Below are 19,220 nucleotides of genomic sequence, written 5' to 3'. Positions count from 1 at the left end.
TTGAGCCCCATTGAATGGGTATTCTGAAACTAGCGTGTATAGAAATGTTTGGCCTGCAGTTCATGAACATCTTTAAAATTAATTAAAAATTAAAATTAAAAATTAATACATATTTTTTTCATAAATCTGGCAGCCTTGACAAATTCGATGCAATTTCAGTTTCCAGGCCGTTCCTTTCGAAGTAAACAAAAATCAGCTGCTCCGCGGGCTCGAGCATGTTAACGAGCGACGTAAACATGAGTTTCGTTGCAAGATTGTTAAAATTTTTGCCTGAACCGTCTTTCTTCAGAGAAAATAAATCAATTAAAATAAAACGGCTTTATTGTGATGTGATAGAAGGTGCGTTAAAGCCTCTGCGGAATGGAAGCTGCAGTGAAGTCGATTCAATTTGTGCTAAACGAACTCTCGTTCGGATTGGAGTTGTGTACGACCTGGTGTACGCTTGTTTACACACCGGCGAATGGCATGCCGTTCCTCGCGAAGAAAGGGAGGTATTCACCATCGTTTGCTATCTGCGGGTACGTTTAAAATTGTAATTGTAATTGTATTTATTGATCGAACGTAAACCAGTTTATAATTATCGGGTCAAGGAAAAAATTGACGTAAAAAAATAAGTACGTTTAAAATAAAATAATTAATTCAAAAATAAATAAAACTTTTTTTTTAAGTTGTAAGTTTTATAAATTTATTACTTCTTTTTTTTTTCAGATAATTTATATGCTCATTCATTCCGCCGACTCATTTGAAAATGTTGGTAATGCTATTTTCATAGCTGACATCGGTATAATGCTCGGGTGTAAAGTTAAAATTGATATTGATGGCAATGAATGTGATTTATTAACCCAAGTAGCATCAGTTCTTTCGGAAGGTAGAGGTAAGCATTTTCATACATAATGTGGATAAGGATTTGAAAGATAAATTTTATTTAACAGACAATCTGAAAGATGCGCCGCCACTCAAAAAACTAAAGATCGATTCCGATTGTTCTGCGGCAGATAACTGCGATGTTCCTGTTGTTTTTCAGCCCTCCGTGGAGTATTTTGGGTGAGTTATATAATAATAATTAATAGTTTTGCGCAACGAGTTATCGTATATTTATCTAACACGGTTTGCCGTGGTCATTATGGTATTAATTATGAATTTTCTTCTTCTTTATGGCTCAATGTCCCCACTGGGACTTGGCCTGCTTTGTTTCAACTTAGTGTTCTTTAAGCACTTCTCCACAGTTATTAATTCAAGGGCGTTCTTTGCCTGCCATTGTATAAATTTGTATATTGTGAGCTTGATTGTGAGGCAAGTACAATGATACACTATGCCCAGGGAGTCGAGAAAAATTCCCGACTGGAACGGGAATCGAACCCGCCGTCTCTGGATTGGCGATCCATAGCCTTAACCATTAGGCTAACTGGAGACCCCAATTATGAATTTTATGAAATACTAGCTGTCCCGGCAAACTTTGTCTTGCCAAGCTTGGTGGTTTGACAACTGTTGAGCTCATAACAGCACCGCACTCTAGATTGGTTTCATTCCGTCCGTGTTGATTTTTTTCCCAGCTCATGAAAAATCAGTAATTTATTAATTTTCTTACTTTTCATTCCATTTTCATAACTTTTTTTTTACTTATAAACACAGCCATTCTAAATACAAATCAAACCATGCAAAATTCATCCCGTTCGGTTCAGCCGTTCGTGAGTTTTGTTGCCTCAAAGGGATTTCAAACTCATTTTTATATATATGGAGAAATTGTTATGAGTTGCATAATAGGGAGTTATTTATGCATCGAGTTTTATGCAAATTATAACACTACACTCAGGGAAGTAACGAAATTCATCAAAATATATCTTATGAAAATTAGTGTAAGGGAAGGTTCATTAATTACGTCCATCGTTTTTCAGGTTTTCTAGACAACCCCCCTCCCCCCTCTGTCAAGCTTTTTCCCTATACCTTATACACGTACTGACACACTTTTCTAAACCCCCCCCCCCCAAATGATAGACGTAATTTTTGAACGATCCCTAACCACAAACAGACGTAACACCTTGAACGATTTTCATGGAAATCCATCGCCCAGTTCACACTACCATCACCTGGTGGAAAATTTGCACGAATCACTGTGTTGTGCAATATCGTCAACAGAAGGCGCTAGTGTGAAACGTCAAACGCATAGAAAAACGATGCGCGCGCCCGCCTCTGATTGTGAAAGTCACAACTACAGGGCTGTTACAGGCGGCGCGGAATTTGCGTTTTTCGCGGTTTTTGCGTTTCGCGCGTTTTTACTAATTTTGGCGCGGATTTTGCGGAAATAGTTTATAAATGTACTTACATCAAACATTTGGACATAGAGTTCAACACAATCGAAAAAAAAAACATTTTCAAATTAGAGATTTAGAAGTACCGTCAGTGTACCAGTAGCCGCTCATGACCCAATAGCCGCTCATTGTTGTAAAAATCAAGTTTACACGCATAAATACACTCTTTTTGGCGCGGATATTCTTGGACAATGTGAATTAGATAAGAGCACAGCCATTTTATGCAATATTTACCGAAACACATAAATTTTATGAACAAAACAATGAAAATTTTTGAGCGGCTATTGGGCCCAAAAAAGCTGTAGTTAATTTTATGTGTTCCAATAACCGCTCACGCAATAAAGTGCGTGAAAATCGTAAAATCTGCCAGTTTTAGTACATCGTGTATTTAATCACTGTTATATACTTACACTAAACAGGAAAAACTAATTGTAAAAACATAGAATTGCAAAAAGAATACAATTTTTCGGAAAAGTCTACTTAAAAGGTGACAAAAATTTGTTCGTGAGCGGAATTAGGACCACTTTGGTCTCACACCAACTGTAATAAAATCATATTTTTATAAAAAGTTCTACTTTAGTCTTGATTTGTATCTGATTGTGCTTAGATTGAACTAACATAAAATGCAAAAATATTTCAAATCGGCTTAACAATCATTCAATAGATGATGTTTTTCTCCGAAACTGGCCTTAGATGAGCGGAATCTGGTACCCTGATGGTATTAGAATTAGAGTATTAGAGAATTATGGAATTTTGTGTTTGAGCAAAAACAATGTTTATAGTCAATAGTGTGGAGTGTTAGTTAAGTTGCATTGCACTAGAAGCTCAATTTATCTAAACTTAGAAGATCATATTCTGAATTTCTTAGTTAAACTCTTGAAGTAATTTCTGTCTTAACCCTGCTAATCAGTTTTTGGCTAATATTTTGGATTTAATATAAATTTTGGACGGAACTAACGTATAGAGCAATGCCTGACGTTAAAAAAAAACTAAATAATGGCAAGATTTCTAAAATTGTTGTTTCTGAAAGCTTTTTTGTGGAATTTGCAAGAGAACGTCTATCGGAAATTTTTAAGAAACATTTGGTTGAATTTTGTAGTCAAATGTAACGAATCCCGTCAAAAAAAACCATTGGTTTTGTACTAGGATAGGATGTGACACCTGCAACTTCTCTGTCTAATTTCACAGCTTGCTGTCTTGTTTTTCCGCGTTGCTAAGATTATTGGTCCCCAAATTGGTCTCTTTTGGGCTGACTAGTTGTCGTATCCTATCCTAGGTTTTGTAGACTGTGTGTTAGGGTGGCCCACACTTATATGAAAAGCAAAAATTTCGAAAAATGCCAAGTCTTACCTCCTAAATCAGTTGTTTTGGCCTCCCAGAAGCTACGTTCAAAATTTGAGCAAAATCAATTAAGCCTAAGGGGGCGCTCAAAACGCTTGAAGTTTGTATGGGAAAACTGAGTAAAATGTATGCAGAAATTTTAAGTTTTCGAATTTTGCCGCTAGGTGGCGCTGTAAGCGTTCAATAATCAAACCCTTTGGTATTATTGTAAATGACTATGCCAAACAACTATGTCGAAGACCGCAAAGTGATCCGACGGCTGTGAAAAAAGTTATAACCTAGGCAAAGTGAGGTAAAGTTTTGAGATTTCGTTATTGATATTATTCCTTTACGTGTATTGGAAAAACAAAAATAAAGTTCATCCTCAGTTTACCTAGGGTATAACTTTTTTCACAGACGTTGGATCACTTTGCGGTCTCCGACAAAGTTGTTTGGCATGACCGGTCTTAGCCAGTCGTCTGACAACACCACAAACAATTAAAAAAAAAAAAGTTGTTTGGCATATAGTCACCTACAATAATTCCAAAGGGTTTGATTATTGAACGCTTACAGCGCTACCTAGCGGCAAAATTCGAAAACTTAAAATTTCTGCATACATTTTGCTCAGTTTTCCCATACAAACTTCAAGCGTTTTGAGCGCCCCCTTAGGCTTAATTGATTTTGCTCAAATTTTGAACGTAGCTTCTGGGAGTCCAAAACAACTGATTTAGGAGGTAAGACTTAGCATTTTTCGATATTTTTGTTTTTCATATAACTGTGGGCCACCTTACTGTGTATCGTAAGCAATCAATCTGATAGAATCTGATTGGTTTTCTGACACATAATGTCCGAAATTCTGGAAAAAAGATACAGGTAAAATGTCCTGGAGATTTTTATGACTGCATTCTTGAATAATTCCATAGAAAAGGCTTTTGAAAAATTCTGGATAAAATATGAATCATAGGATATTTTTAGCATTTTTTCTCAACCCTCTAATACCCAAATTTTTGATTTCGATCTTAATATCATTTTTTGTCATCTAAAATCGATTTCAACATGTTTTGGAAGATGATTCTTTTTAATTCTTGATTTCGTGAATTTTTGTTTTTGATTTTTCTAATTTTTATTTTTGAACATTCCCATTCCCACACTTTTACATTTTTCCTGGAAGCCAATTTGGGGAACGCATTTTTTTAGATGAAAACATTTTGAGATTTTATGGTTATTGTTGAAATATTATTATTTTAAGTGTGAATTTCTTGATTTTGCTTTGGCTGACCAAGCCATGTGGGAAATTACACTGTTGAAAATGCTTTGACATCCATGTGCACAACAGAACATGTGCTCGATGAACAAATTGAGATTTGAAATTATGAAAAGAAATCCACGTACTCCGGTGAGACTCGAACTCACGACTCCCAATTCGCTAGACGGGCGCTTCTATTCCTTCAAGCTACGGAGTCACTCGACTATCTCCGTCGCCAGCAGGCCTAGAACTGAACTCGATTCCACAATCGCACATGGTTATCTTCTTTTCACAATCCAAACCCCCTTCGGATGGGATTAGATGAACATCTAACACATTGTCTGTTGTGCACATGTATGTCAAAGCGGGAGAGGAAGTTATTTTTAATTGTCGAGAGCTTCGGGCACTGCCTTCCAATCACTTATTGGTATGGCAATTAGTGTGCAGTCGGACTCTCGACGGGTCGGTCCTCGGCCGACCGAATACGGTAAGGGTGACCGTAGCACCTTACAAATGTCAATTTCTTGATTTTGTTTTGGCTGACCAAGCCATGTGGGAAATTACATTGTTGAAAATGCTTTGACATCCATGTGCACAACAGAACATGTGCTCGATGAACAAATTGAGATTTGAAATTATGAAAAGAAATCCACGTACTCCGGTGAGACTCGAACTCACGACTCCCAATTCGCTAGACGGGCGCTTCTATTCCTTCAAGCTACGGAGTCACTCGACTATCTCCGTCGCCAGCAGGCCTAGAACTGAACTCGATTCCACAATCGCACATGGTTATCTTCTTTTCACAATCCAAACCCCCTTCGGATGGGATTAGATGAACATCTAACACATTGTCTGTTGTGCACATGTATGTCAAAGCGGGAGAGGAAGTTATTTTTAATTGTCGAGAGCTTCGGGCACTGCCTTCCAATCACTTATTGGTATGGCAATTAGTGTGCAGTCGGACTCTCGACGGGTCGGTCCTCGGCCGACCGAATACGGTAAGGGTGACCGTAGCACCTTACAAATGTCAATTTCTTGATTTTGCTTTGGCTGACCAAGCCATGTGGGAAATTACACTGTTGAAAATGCTTTGACATCCATGTGCACAACAGAACATGTGCTCGATGAACAAATTGAGATTTGAAATTATGAAAAGAAATCCACGTACTCCGGTGAGACTCGAACTCACGACTCCCAATTCGCTAGACGGGCGCTTCTATTCCTTCAAGCTACGGAGTCACTCGACTATCTCCGTCGCCAGCAGGCCTAGAACTGAACTCGATTCCACAATCGCACATGGTTATCTTCTTTTCACAATCCAAACCCCCTTCGGATGGGATTAGATGAACATCTAACACATTGTCTGTTGTGCACATGTATGTCAAAGCGGGAGAGGAAGTTATTTTTAATTGTCGAGAGCTTCGGGCACTGCCTTCCAATCACTTATTGGTATGGCAATTAGTGTGCAGTCGGACTCTCGACGGGTCGGTCCTCGGCCGACCGAATACGGTAAGGGTGACCGTAGCACCTTACAAATGTCAATTTCTTGATTTGGATTTCTTTTCATAATTTCAAATCTCAATTTGTTCATCGAGCACATGTTCTGTTGTGCACATGGATGTCAAAGCATTTTCAACAGTGTAATTTCCCACATGGCTTGGTCAGCCAAAGCAAAATCAAGAAATTGACATTTGTAAGGTGCTACGGTCACCCTTACCGTATTCGGTCGGCCGAGGACCGACCCGTCGAGAGTCCGACTGCACACTAATTGCCATACCAATAAGTGATTGGAAGGCAGTGCCCGAAGCTCTCGACAATTAAAAATAACTTCCTCTCCCGCTTTGACATACATGTGCACAACAGACAATGTGTTAGATGTTCATCTAATCCCATCCGAAGGGGGTTTGGATTGTGAAAAGAAGATAACCATGTGCGATTGTGGAATCGAGTTCAGTTCTAGGCCTGCTGGCGACGGAGATAGTCGAGTGACTCCGTAGCTTGAAGGAATAGAAGCGCCCGTCTAGCGAATTGGGAGTCGTGAGTTCGAGTCTCACCGGAGTACGTGGATTTCTTTTCATAATTTCAAATCTCAATTTGTTCATCGAGCACATGTTCTGTTGTGCACATGGATGTCAAAGCATTTTCAACAGTGTATTATTTTAAGTTTTTTTTACAGAAAATTTTATTTTCCGTGTAATTTTAAGGAAAATAATTTTAGAGTGTATTCGATTCCCTTTAACTATTAAACAAGGATAGAATGATTTGGGAAAAATTGAAAATATGTTAATTGTAGCGATTCAATACAAAATAAACAATGGCTTCTAAAAGGTGACTAAAACATCAATTTTTCAATGATTTAAAAAAATGTAAATACGTTTTAAAATACACCAAAAACCATTTTGAGATATACAGAACAGTCCTAAATATCAGCCAAAAAAAAAAAAAAATTCCACGAAACAAAAATTACAAAAATGCTCAAACTATACCCCGTCTAAAGGCGGGATTGGGTATTAGAGGGTTAACTTAAAATTATTAATAAGAAAAAAATGTTCAGCGAATTATTTTTTTTGTGATTTTTAAAATTAATGGACTATTCCTGATAGTCCTGATAGTTCCTGATAGTCGACAAAAAATTGAAATATTGATAGGATGCATATCAATATTTCAATTTTTTGTCGACTATTGTGTAACTTTCCTTCAAAACTGATTAATACCCAGGTAAAACACTAAGCATTTGAATAATCCGCAGAGCAGACCCTATTAAGTATTTGACCTGCTTGCTGCCCTACATAAGCAGTTCGAATGCATAGCTGCCTTGAATTGGCGTAAACGGTGCTGTTCAAAAGCTTTGGGCTGTTAATTAGCATTTCAACTGCTTGAGGTGTTTTGCTTGGAAACGGCGTTTCATTATAATTTTCTTCCGTGTTGAGAATAAGTTAAGTCAAATGTCTTAATGTTGGAAAGATTCTTTTTTAGTCTCAATTTTTAAATCAGGTAAAAAATCTGATATTAAAAACTATCACGGAATAGCCATTTTATTCTGTATCTCTAAATTATTTGAATCAATAATCAATGACAAGATATTCTCTCTAGTCAAATGTCTAATAACTTGTAATCAACATGGTTTTTTCAAAGGACGATCAACGATCACTAATCTATTGCAATTTGTAACATTTTCAATTAACGCCATGGATAGAGAGCATTATGTTGAAACACTGTACCTACACTGATTTCAGTAAGGCATTCGATAGAGTTGATATTGCTTTACCTATTACTATTTAAATTAGGTAGGCTTGGTTTCAATCCTGGATTGTTAAAGTGGATACAACCGTACCTATCCGATAGAACCCAAAGAGTAAGATTTGAACATAGTATATCCACAACAATAATTGAGGTTACATCCGGGGTACCACAAGGATCTCATCTTGGTCCTCTATTGTTCATTTTATTTGTCAATGATGTAGAACGTGTCTTGAATCGCCTCAATGTTTTAATATATGCTGATGATATGAAACTGTTTCTTGAGATTTGTAATTCAGCAGAACTGGTGTCAGAGGTGTCAGAAAAATTTGCTTGAAATTAATGTTAAAAACTGCGTTTTTATTTCATTTACAAGAAAATATACGGTTGAGCCAACAGCTGTTTACCTTAATAAAATACCAGTTGAACGATGTAAGCAAGTTAGAGATTTAGGTATAATTCTTGACTCTAAATTGTGTTTCAATAATCATTACAACAACATCATATACAAAGCAAGTAACAAGCTAGGATTCATAAAGAGATTCAGTTACCATTTCGATGACCCTTACACAATCAAGACATTCTATATTACATATGTGAGACCACTCCTTGAATATTGTAGTATTGTGTGGGCTCCATATCATGAAACGCATATAAATCTTATAGAGTCTGTTCAAAAACAGTTTTTGCTTTTTGCGCTTCGTAAGCTTTGCTGGACTACACTACCTTTCCCCTCTTATAAATCGCCATGTTTGCTAATAAATTTGGTCGGTCTCAAAAAAAAAAGAAGAGAATTTGCCATTATTGCCTTCATCAACGATGTTATATCACAGAAAATCGATAGCGTAGTTATGCTAGAAAATCTAAATTTTATCGCTCCCACTCGTCAACTAAGATATAGAAATCTATTTTATATTAAATATCAAAGAACTGACTATGGCATTAATGGGCCTGTTAATAGAATGATGTCGTGCTATAATAGTTATTGTGAAGCAATTGATATAACAATGAATAGAACGAAACTTAAACATGTTTTCTTTTCAAGATACACAAGGCAGTAAGACAGGTGAAAATGAAAATTAAGAATTTCATTGTTACAGACGTTATTTATCATAAATTTTACTGTAAAATTTGGTCTACGTTTTGATTGACGACAAATAAATAAATAAATATATTATACAGTGCGAGAAATAAAGTATAAAGACAGAGCTGATATTCATACAAAATAATCATGTTTGATGATCAAAATCTCTGTTTCTAGCGATTCGATTGTAATGGAATGTTGGCTGCCGCCTTAAAATAGCAAGACTATCAGCTAGTATCATTAATCATCATCCATGCAAATGTTTACATTGACTTTTCAGATTCAAATAAATAAAAAGACGCATTTTCCATACAAAAAGTGTATTTATATTTATTTGAATCTGAAAAGTCAATGTAAATATTTTCATGGATGACGATTTATAATACTAGCTAAAATTCTAGTTATTTAATGGTTGCAGACAAAACTCCATCACAATCGAATCGCTAGAAACAGAGATTTTGATCCTCAAACATGATCATTTTGTATGGAAATCGGCTCTGTCTTTATACTAATTTCTCGCACTGTACATATATGTACCTACTTTCACGTATAATATTACTATAAATTTAAATTCCACATCACGTTTGATGTGCAGTACATACATAATGTATTCATGATTTCCGCACACACGAGAGCTCCACTAGATAATTCAGCGAAACGAAAAAATCGGATGCTGAAAAACTGCATCATTAATTATCCATCCTTCGCCCCTTCCAGCTCGGAGCACTACGATAAACGGGAACCCCTATTGCTCCGGGGTATCATCGATGACTGGCCTGCGATGCAAAAGTGGCACGACCCCAACTACCTTGTTGGGCTGGCAGGTGAACGAACTGTCCCGGTGGAGATAGGCTCCCAGTACAGCAGCGAGGATTGGTCCCAGCGGTTGGTTCGGTTTAAAGATTTTATCGTTGACAATTTGAATCCCGAAGGCAAGGATGATGACTCCGACAACGAGAACCGCCGCGCCTATCTAGCGCAGCATGAGTTGTTTGACCAAATTCCAGAATTGAGGAAGGACATCCATGTGCCGGATTACATCGGGAGAACAGATGTAAATCCACGGATCAAAGCATGGTTGGGTCCGAAGGGAACCATCTCTCCGCTGCACACCGATCCGAGCCACAATCTGCTGTGCCAGGTAGGTTACTGTCTGAGATTTTACATGTGCTAGGGGCTATCCTTTCACCGCGTAATTTTATTCAAAGGACTATTTGGCTACCTACTTTCCCATTTTTATAACATGGAATGTGTGGACAGAGTATATGATGATGAGTATTTGTTTGGTTATACATGTTGCGATTGTTACAAAAAAAAGGTTAACTAATTTAATGCCATCCATTGGCACCTATCCAACCAATTGAATCTGGAACGGTGGCAGAACATTTGGGAAACAAAATTGAACTCACTTATTTATGCATGTTGTTTTGGTTCAATGGAAGGTAGGTTGGCATCACATATGTATATAGACTCTGATGCTCCTATTCTTGGTTTCTGTTCAGCAAATCATCGCCGGGGTATTTACGGAAGAAAACAAAAAGCACACCTCGCTGTCCGAACACAAATCAGTGAAATGTGTGCTGGGCATGGCAGCTCAAAAGGGTGCATGCATAGTTATAGAGCACGTGCTCACCCCAACTAAAGGACCATTTGCTTCCAAAACACCTGAACGCCTGTAGAGTAGAAATAAAGCTGGGCCACTGGCGTGTCCGGGCTGCTTTGTGTATAATTATTTGCTCATTTTTTTTCAATTTCTAAAAAAACATAAACCAAAAATTTCGAAAGAAAGCCAAGGTAGGGTAGCGAGCCACTTGGGCAGTGCAGTGGCCGATATTTTGGGCAATTTTCGCTATAACTCAGGCATTCCCAAACCAATTGGCTTGAAATTTTGTACACGGCCAGATACTACACGTATCTCACCGTGTTCCAAAAATCGATAGATCAATTGGTTCCAAATTGGCTGAATTATACAGTGTATCGAACAATTGTCCATACAGCAGTTTTTTCCGTCAAAATCTAAAACGCTTAAATTTTGACCTTTTAAAACTTTATTGGTGAAAATTTGAGCGAGATCGAATAAGTTTCCTGAAAGTTATAGAATTGTTAGTGAAGGCTGAGGGTTTATGGGACAAAATTTCAAAACTCAATATCACACAGCGTATTGGATGAAATAATTTTAAACTTTTTTAATGGTACACTAACACATGAGCATTTATCAGGTAATCTTGTTTTAATGTGTTCACTACAAAAAATATGAATAGGATATGCTTATGTGGTTGACGAAGTTGATAAATTTATCATGTTTTACACATAGAATCGCCTAAAGTTTTCCACTAGTAAAAGTGCAGTAAATGAAAGAAAAATACATATGACCTACTTTGCATATGTAGTTTTGTAGGTCCTGTGTAAAAATATTACAATTAGAATGTTTTAAGAAGTTATGCTAAAGTTGCCAAATTTTCTTAAAAATGAATATAAACTTACTTCAGTGCCGCTGGAAATTGAGTCGACCAAATTTTAAGATGAGAGCGGTAATATAACCTATTTTCTATTAGCTTTCAATTGCTTTTCACTGAATTTAGCTAAACAATCTAGAAAAAAAAGTTAATAAGTAAATTAACTCTTGATGTCATTGACCAAAAGTTTGGGGTCACCCCTCAAAATGATGAATCGGCCAAAAGTTTGGGCTCACTGTTGTAAAACATGATAAAGTTATTTGTTGATATCTTTGTCATCTTTCATTCAACTTTAATTCTTCTTGGCTTATTTGAAACATAATGAATGTTACTTACTGCATAGACATTGAGCCACACATACTGGGGCTGTCTGTAAACCACGTGGTAATTTTTTGGGAGATTCCGACCCCCTCCCCCTGGTCCTTCGTACATACATTTTTTTTAATTTGTATGGACCGTGGTCTTTATATATTTTTGAAATTTTGGACACCTCCTAAAAATTTTAAATTGCGAAAACTGTGGAAAAATATTCAATTTTTTCTCTTTTTTCTGCGCAAATATATTGTTTTCCATAATGCTCACGATATAGGAATTTTTTTATATCAAGAAAAATTTACTCCGCGGTTTAGCGCAATTCTTAAAAATGAAAAAAATGGCCATTTTTCGAGGATTTTTATGCGCACGCAAAAAAAAATACATAAAGTTGAAAATTCGCATTTTTTTCAATTGGGCATGAAGTTAAATTTATTGAAGAGGTAGTTTTACCAGCGAACGGAATTTTATAACCTCTGTAGATAAATGAAACAGAGCGTCAAAGTGCGATCAAAAAGTAGGTGTTGTTTGGGAAAGACCAGTTTCTACATGGTGGAGATTTTTCCATCCAAAATTGGAATTTTAAAAGTCGGTATTGAGTGATATGTTATATGTACATAACTACTGCTAGTAATATTCATAATTTTCCAGATTTTTCCCCGTACATTTTTTTTCGCTACAAATTATTCAAACGTTAGATATTTTTTTTTAAAATGCATTTTGTACATATTGTTATTTTGTGTAGTGTACTCATAAAACCATATTTTCAATAATAATAAACATTTTCCAAATTTCTTCAAGAGCTGTAGAACAGCTTGTGAAGATTTCATAGAAGATTTCATAGAAGAACCAGAATAAAAATACCAACTGTTGGATTTGGTGGTTCGGACCTCCTCAAAGAAACACGCAATTCTCTGATGGTGATAATAACTTGAAGCTGTAATGGATAATGGTCATAATGTATGGGTAATCTAACGATATTTGATTGCTTACAATTTGGTCTCCTTCACCGGAATAAATCCAACAAGTCTATAGTGCACAAGCGGTGCGGACCTAATAATGATGAAATACATTCATAGATTGAAGGTTAAGGTATAGTAGTACAGTATTACTTACAATAATAGTAATTATTCACTGGCTAGCAGACTGTGTACTAAATCGCAACTTGATTGTGCTCTTCTTATATTCTATAATCGAATTCAATTGGGAATTAATAAACGTAAATTATCATTAAATAATGCCACTATACCTGCTTCCCGAATCGAGTTATGCAATACGCAATATAAACAAACTCATCTGACTTCTAGCTATCATTCCATACATACATATAGCTGACATTCGACTCTAGACTAACATTGATATATTAGACAATTGCGACCCCTGTAACGTTTACCGGCCAGATGTAGTTGGGCAGCTTGGAGTCGGAAGCATCGCAAGGCGGTTCGAAGGCAATGCTGCTAGTATTGCTAACACTAACCGTGCTTCGAGATAAAGCATTTTGAACGGTTAAAGTTAATTTCCGATACGCTCCTAATTTACATGCATCCCTTATGGGATTTGCCATAACTGGTACACTATGGCGAAATAGGGTGCAAGGAAGCCGAAATTTGAAGGAAAATGATTTTTGTTTCTATCAAGCAACTTTGCTTAAAACTAGAACAAAAATCGATTTCAAATCCTTGTATGGAAAGTCGAAAAAAAATCCGTTCTAATATATTTTTTTCTTGTCCTTTTTTTCCTTCCTATCTCCTTTTTCCCTTTTTTTATCGAACTCAGGGCATGATTCTACACTAAAAATAACCATCAGCTTACCGAGCTCAAAAATGCAGTAAACTAGTGTAATAATGATATGGCCTATATCAAACAAGCCTAATTTTGGAAAACACCTATGTTGCAAATGTAAACAAATAATTAACATTTCGATGATTTTGCATATAGTGGTATAGATTCTAGCATTCCAAGCAGCATTCCAAAAGTTCATAACAGTTACCCAGTCAACCAGTGCCACACTGGTTCCAGTCCCATGTGAGGGCGGTCATAAATTTAATGTTCTCTATTTTCATGATTAAACAGCTAAATTTGATGCACATTTGCATCCCAAATGCGTTTTTGTATTGTTTAATAAAAATGGGCTCAATCGAGTGTTTAGCTTTACGGAGCCGAAATTCATTATTTATCAACCAACTGATTTATATGTACTAGTTTATTCAGTCCACGGTAGGCAAAACTGCGCAAGAATAGTGAAACACACATAACGTGATAGATTGGGAGAGTAGAAGCTGGGAAAAAGTGTTCCCTGCAATGCAATGCAATGCCGGAGGTATTTGTTAGTTTTTGAGTTGAAGGTACGACACTTAAGTGACTACCACCAATCTGGTCGCAAAGGGTCGCAGCTGAACTCACCAAAAATCATTGTTTGGTATTATAGGGAAGTTTTATAGAAGAACGCCCGAAGGGGTCGGAAGGGGAAACCTTTTTTTTCTGGCCTATTGAAAATTTTATGTTTTTTTATATTTGTCGAAAAAGCATCTAATTCAGTCATACTTATTAAAATCAAATGAGAAAGAATGTCATCTTCATTTATGATAAACATCCACTTAAACTATGCAAGAATCAAATATAATCAACCAAATACATGTCGAATGGTTGAGACTTTTTAAAAAAGTGATGAATGCATAGAACTGAAATTAAAAAAAAAATCAATTAAAATGTCTACTCAAGAACAACAATCTTCATGAGCTCTACAGAAAAGTTTCGGCATACATTCGATAAAGGTAATGATTAATCCTAGTTACCCAAGCAACACGACTTGTTTCGAAGCCAGTAACAGTAACCTTAGTGCAGTTTATTCACTGTCCTTATTATAGACGATAGAACACAATTGCTTCTTCTTTGAAACCCAAAAAGCGCAGATTTTGAATTGTTATGCAACTTGAATGAGAGGGAATTATAAAAAAATGGAAAAAAAGATTTTGTCCAAACTCACACCATGGACACCAGGAGTATTAACTACTTACCTTACATACTCACCGAACGCTGTGTGAGACTGTTGCTGCTCAACACACCATAAAAGCTACTGAAGTTACTTGTTACTTTATTGCACCTTCTTTGTCATAAGTTAGAGAACTGTCAACATGAAAAGATGTGCAAATTTTTCGCAACATAGTTGGAGCATAATCCGAACAGACAAAGCAGAGTTAGATGTTGCATAACTGTAACATAGCACATTTAATACAAGCTGACTGTTTCGACACTTGTAAGGAATGTGTAAGCTGCGTCTACACGAATCGATGCCAAACACGAGACATTTGGTGATTTCTATGAAACAAAGCCGAATCTTTACGAAACTCTGAGTTTAAATGCAACTCAATTGACAAGATGGAAGTTACGTGTGCTTTCAGTGCAACTCATTTAGACCAAAGCCAAATTTTGAATGATGTTACAGGTGCTGATTGGGTATTAAAGCATTAAACTTTCTGCTCCCGCAATTATATCACAATTTCTTTGTGGTCATTTTTGTGGATTAATGACCTATGGCGGAACCACCGTAAATGATCGTATAAGATGTTGAGTAGGATTTTAAAGGGGCGGGTATATGCGTACATTTTACTTGCGCCTAAATGAAGGCATGCACGCACATGGGCTCCACTTTATCATCTTGTGCAGCATCTTATACGATTATTACTTATTTTGTTTTACTGTTGTGCAGCAGACAACCTTATAATGAGCTCAAGCAAACTTGCCTAACGTATAGGCGCTGCAAAGTCGTGTGCGAAATTCGGCTGTAATAGTAATGAATTCGGACCGAGTGGGTGCAAATTTCGCAATATAAGAACCAATATTTTTGTATCAATACCGCAATACGGTATCTACCATTTTGATGGTACCGTAAACCGGGTCAAATTGATCAGCGGGGTGAAATTGATCATTTGAGTACTACATTGTAATTGCATACCAGGAACTTCTAAGCGTCGCAATGATCTTAAACTTCTTGCCTCATCTAGTTCATAGGTGTCTAGAGATAAGTTTCGACTTTTATTTGTTTAAAAAAAAAGTCAGTTTTGCCTTATTTTTTTAGGAATTTGCAATGTATTTCTCACTTAGCGGAAATCATTGCTTCTAAACAATCGATTGCCACTAGGACTTCCCGTATTTTTTTTTTTGTTTTAACATTTTTGTGAAGCCTTGGTTGAAAAGTTATGAAGCTATTCTGAATATGAATAAGTTAAAAAAAAAAGTTCTTTTTTGACGAAAAAGTCATTTATTGTAACAAAAATCACTTATTTCAAAAGCAATTGCCTATCTGTAGGCGTTAAAGGGGAAATTTCAAAATATAATTTTGCATTTTAAGCGTCAAATACACTAGTTGTAAGAGTTTTGACGCGTTATTCGGGTTTACAAGAGCACAATTAAGTGGATAAGGATTTTTATCTTTTTAATCGATTCTTAATTGTATACTGATCAATTTCGCCCCAAAGTGGCATCCTCAAATTTTTGATTTTTGAATTAATTTAACTAAAAGTTTAAACTTGTTGAACAAAATTTTGTCACATGATTTCATGGAGATCCACTGGGTACTGATTTTACAGAAATTCTTTTGGCAATATTTGAATTGTCACTAATGTTATCCGCAAAAGTTGTTTTAAAGTGATCAATTTGAACCCGGATCACTAACACAGCGCAACATTTTTTTGTCTCAAGAGCAAACTTATGTGTCTCCGAAGGTTTTTGGGCCGCTAAATCCGAATCCGGGCTCAGATTTGTTCTAACACGTCACAATTTTGAGCTATACCACAATTTATAGGGCAAAATATGCGATTTTGGGCTTTTTTGACTGCAAGCCATTAAGCTTGGAAATATTTTTTTTAAGCAATCAAAAGATTAATTGGTCAATTAACATCTAAATCAACGACTCATGCAAAATATTTCGTTTTACCTAATCAAATTTGATGGATTTAAGCATTTTATGTAAGTATGAAAACTTGCATGCAACTTTTGGAGGGTGCCTTGTATGGGAAATATCGTACCTAACATAAATCGCTTAAAACTATCAAATTCAATTTGGTAAAACGAAATATTTTGCATGAGTCGTTAGTTTAGATGTTAATTGACCAATTAACCTTTTGATTGCTTAAAAAAAAATATTTCCAAGCTTGATGGCTTGCAGTTCGACTGTCTAAAATAAAAGTATTCATTTTTAGTAAACATCCATGCAGCACATAGAATGTGTAGTAGCGTTTGCAAATTGGATTTTAATTTTTAATGTCTCGGTATTGCACAATATAGTTAGGTAATCCTTGAACCAATAAATGCATCAAACTTCAAACCGCAACCCCCTATGCACGCCAACGAACTCAAACAACATGCTTCACGTGCAGCATCTTCTAAATATTTTTTCCCTTTTTGTTTCGGTATTTTTTTCTCATGCGAAACCGCAACGTCTGCCCACCACAACTCGGAACATGCATGGTCCTACACGTAAACACACAGGTATTCGGAAGTAAAACAATTATTTTGGCTTCTCCTGAGGACACTCCGAATCTGTACCCACACGAACATTTCATCCTAGCCAACACCTCCCGGTTGGACATGAAGAACATAGACTACGACCAATTTCCGCTGGTTCGGGCGGTCAGACTGCGTCGGCTGGAGCTTCGCCGTGGTGAGGTTCTGTACATCCCTCCAGGATGGTGGCACTACGTGGAATCTTTGGCGCCAAGTTTTTCGGTAAGCTTTTGGTTTGAGTAAGTATAGTACAAACAACACAGGTTGTATTTAGGTAATATATGTATGAAATCTACGGTTACTACCATCGACTCGACACCAGCTGTTGAAGGGCGGTTGAGAGCGCTTAAATCATGTGTTTGATTTCGAGAAGAATAGTTGAGAACGTTTTCCCTTTTGCTTTCCTAGATTTAAACTGCTCATGCGCTATGCACAGAATCACATTCAGGCTCTTCCCGAGTAGATACCTAATTATTAATTTATGCTGTAAAAAGGACTGTTTGAATTGAATATAGAATTTTCACGAATGAAAGCTTCCGAACAATATCCTATCTATAGGTATCTCGACAACAGATGCAGAATTAAATTTAAAATTTCATCCAACTTCGTGAGCCGCTGCTTTATCTTTGCCTCAATTGAATACCCTATGGGCCATCGATGATAAGTTGAGTTTTATATTCTGGTCTAGGAAAATAATCAGTTTTAGTTTCGCGAATGAACAGTTCAACAAAATAGGTCTGCAGGCGACATTCTTCGAAGGCCACAGATGTGACACATAGGTTCGAACATTAACTCGGATCACTATTTATTTGAGGCAATAACACTGGTCGACAGCGGATCACGCACTTTGACCACTTGATCCATTTCCGAAGGATTTTGGCCCGCTGATTCCGAATCTGACTTCGGAATTGCTGTAACACGTACAGTTTTTGAGAAAAATAGGGTTTTATTCACAAAATTTCATATTTTCATAGAAAACAAAATATTTTCTTAATATTTATATTTTTTCTGCTCATCATAACCAATATTTAAATTCAATAGATTTTGATCCACTGATTCTCAATCTGACCTAAGAATTTTTTTAAAACGTATCTTTTTTGAGAAAAATGGGGCTTTATTTACAAAATTTCATATTTTCGAAGAAAATAAACTATTGTCTTTATAATTTTAATTTTTTTATCTCCTCATTTTTGCCAATATTTATATTTATTAGATTTTCATCCACAGATTCGGTAACTAACCTAAGAATCTCTGTAACACGTGCAGTTCTTGAGAAAAATGAGGTTTTATTCACAAAATATCATATTTTCAAAGAAAATAAAATATTGTCTTTATAATTTTAAAGTTTTTATCTACTCATCTTAATTCATATTTTATATTTTAAGATTTTATTTCACTTATTCGTAATCTGACCTAAGAATTTCTGCAACACGTAAAATTTTGGAGAAAAATATTTTATTCGCAAAATTTCATATTTTCATGGAAAAACTATCGTCTTTATACTGTTGAAAATGCTTTGACATCCATGTGCACAACAGAACATGTGCTCGATGAACAAATTGAGATTTGAAATTATGAAAAGAAATCCACGTACTCCGGTGAGACTCGAACTCACGACTCCCAATTCGCTAGACGGGCGCTTCTATTCCTTCAAGCTACGGAGTCACTCGACTATCTCCGTCGCCAGCAGGCCTAGAACTGAACTCGATTCCACAATCGCACATGGTTATCTTCTTTTCACAATCCAA

At 36.3% G+C, this 19,220-nt stretch overlaps 1 protein-coding gene across 2 annotated transcripts; it reads left to right on the top strand.

The window, feature by feature from the left end:
- The first annotated feature begins 197 nt into the window (after positions 1-197).
- Positions 198-17,823, top strand: LOC115257489 (bifunctional peptidase and arginyl-hydroxylase JMJD5). 2 transcript variants are annotated; one of them, XM_062861333.1, is made up of 5 exons: positions 198-518; positions 709-868; positions 933-1,044; positions 9,917-10,340; positions 17,458-17,823. In XM_062861333.1, the coding sequence occupies exons 1-5, from the start codon at positions 216-218 to the stop codon at positions 17,713-17,715; spliced, it is 1,257 nt and encodes a 418-aa protein (XP_062717317.1). In that variant the 5' UTR covers positions 198-215; the 3' UTR covers positions 17,716-17,823. The 2 variants fall into 2 exon arrangements, with proteins under 2 accessions (XP_062717317.1, XP_029712989.1); XM_029857129.1 differs by having other exon boundaries at positions 709-874.
- Positions 17,824-19,220: the final 1,397 nt, after the last annotated feature.

The sequence above is a fragment of the Aedes albopictus genome, chromosome 3, assembly GCF_035046485.1.
Source record: "Aedes albopictus strain Foshan chromosome 3, AalbF5, whole genome shotgun sequence".
Taxonomy (NCBI): domain Eukaryota; kingdom Metazoa; phylum Arthropoda; class Insecta; order Diptera; family Culicidae; genus Aedes; species Aedes albopictus.
Note: the sequence above shows the minus strand (reverse complement) of the source record. Positions and strands in the feature narration are given on the sequence as shown.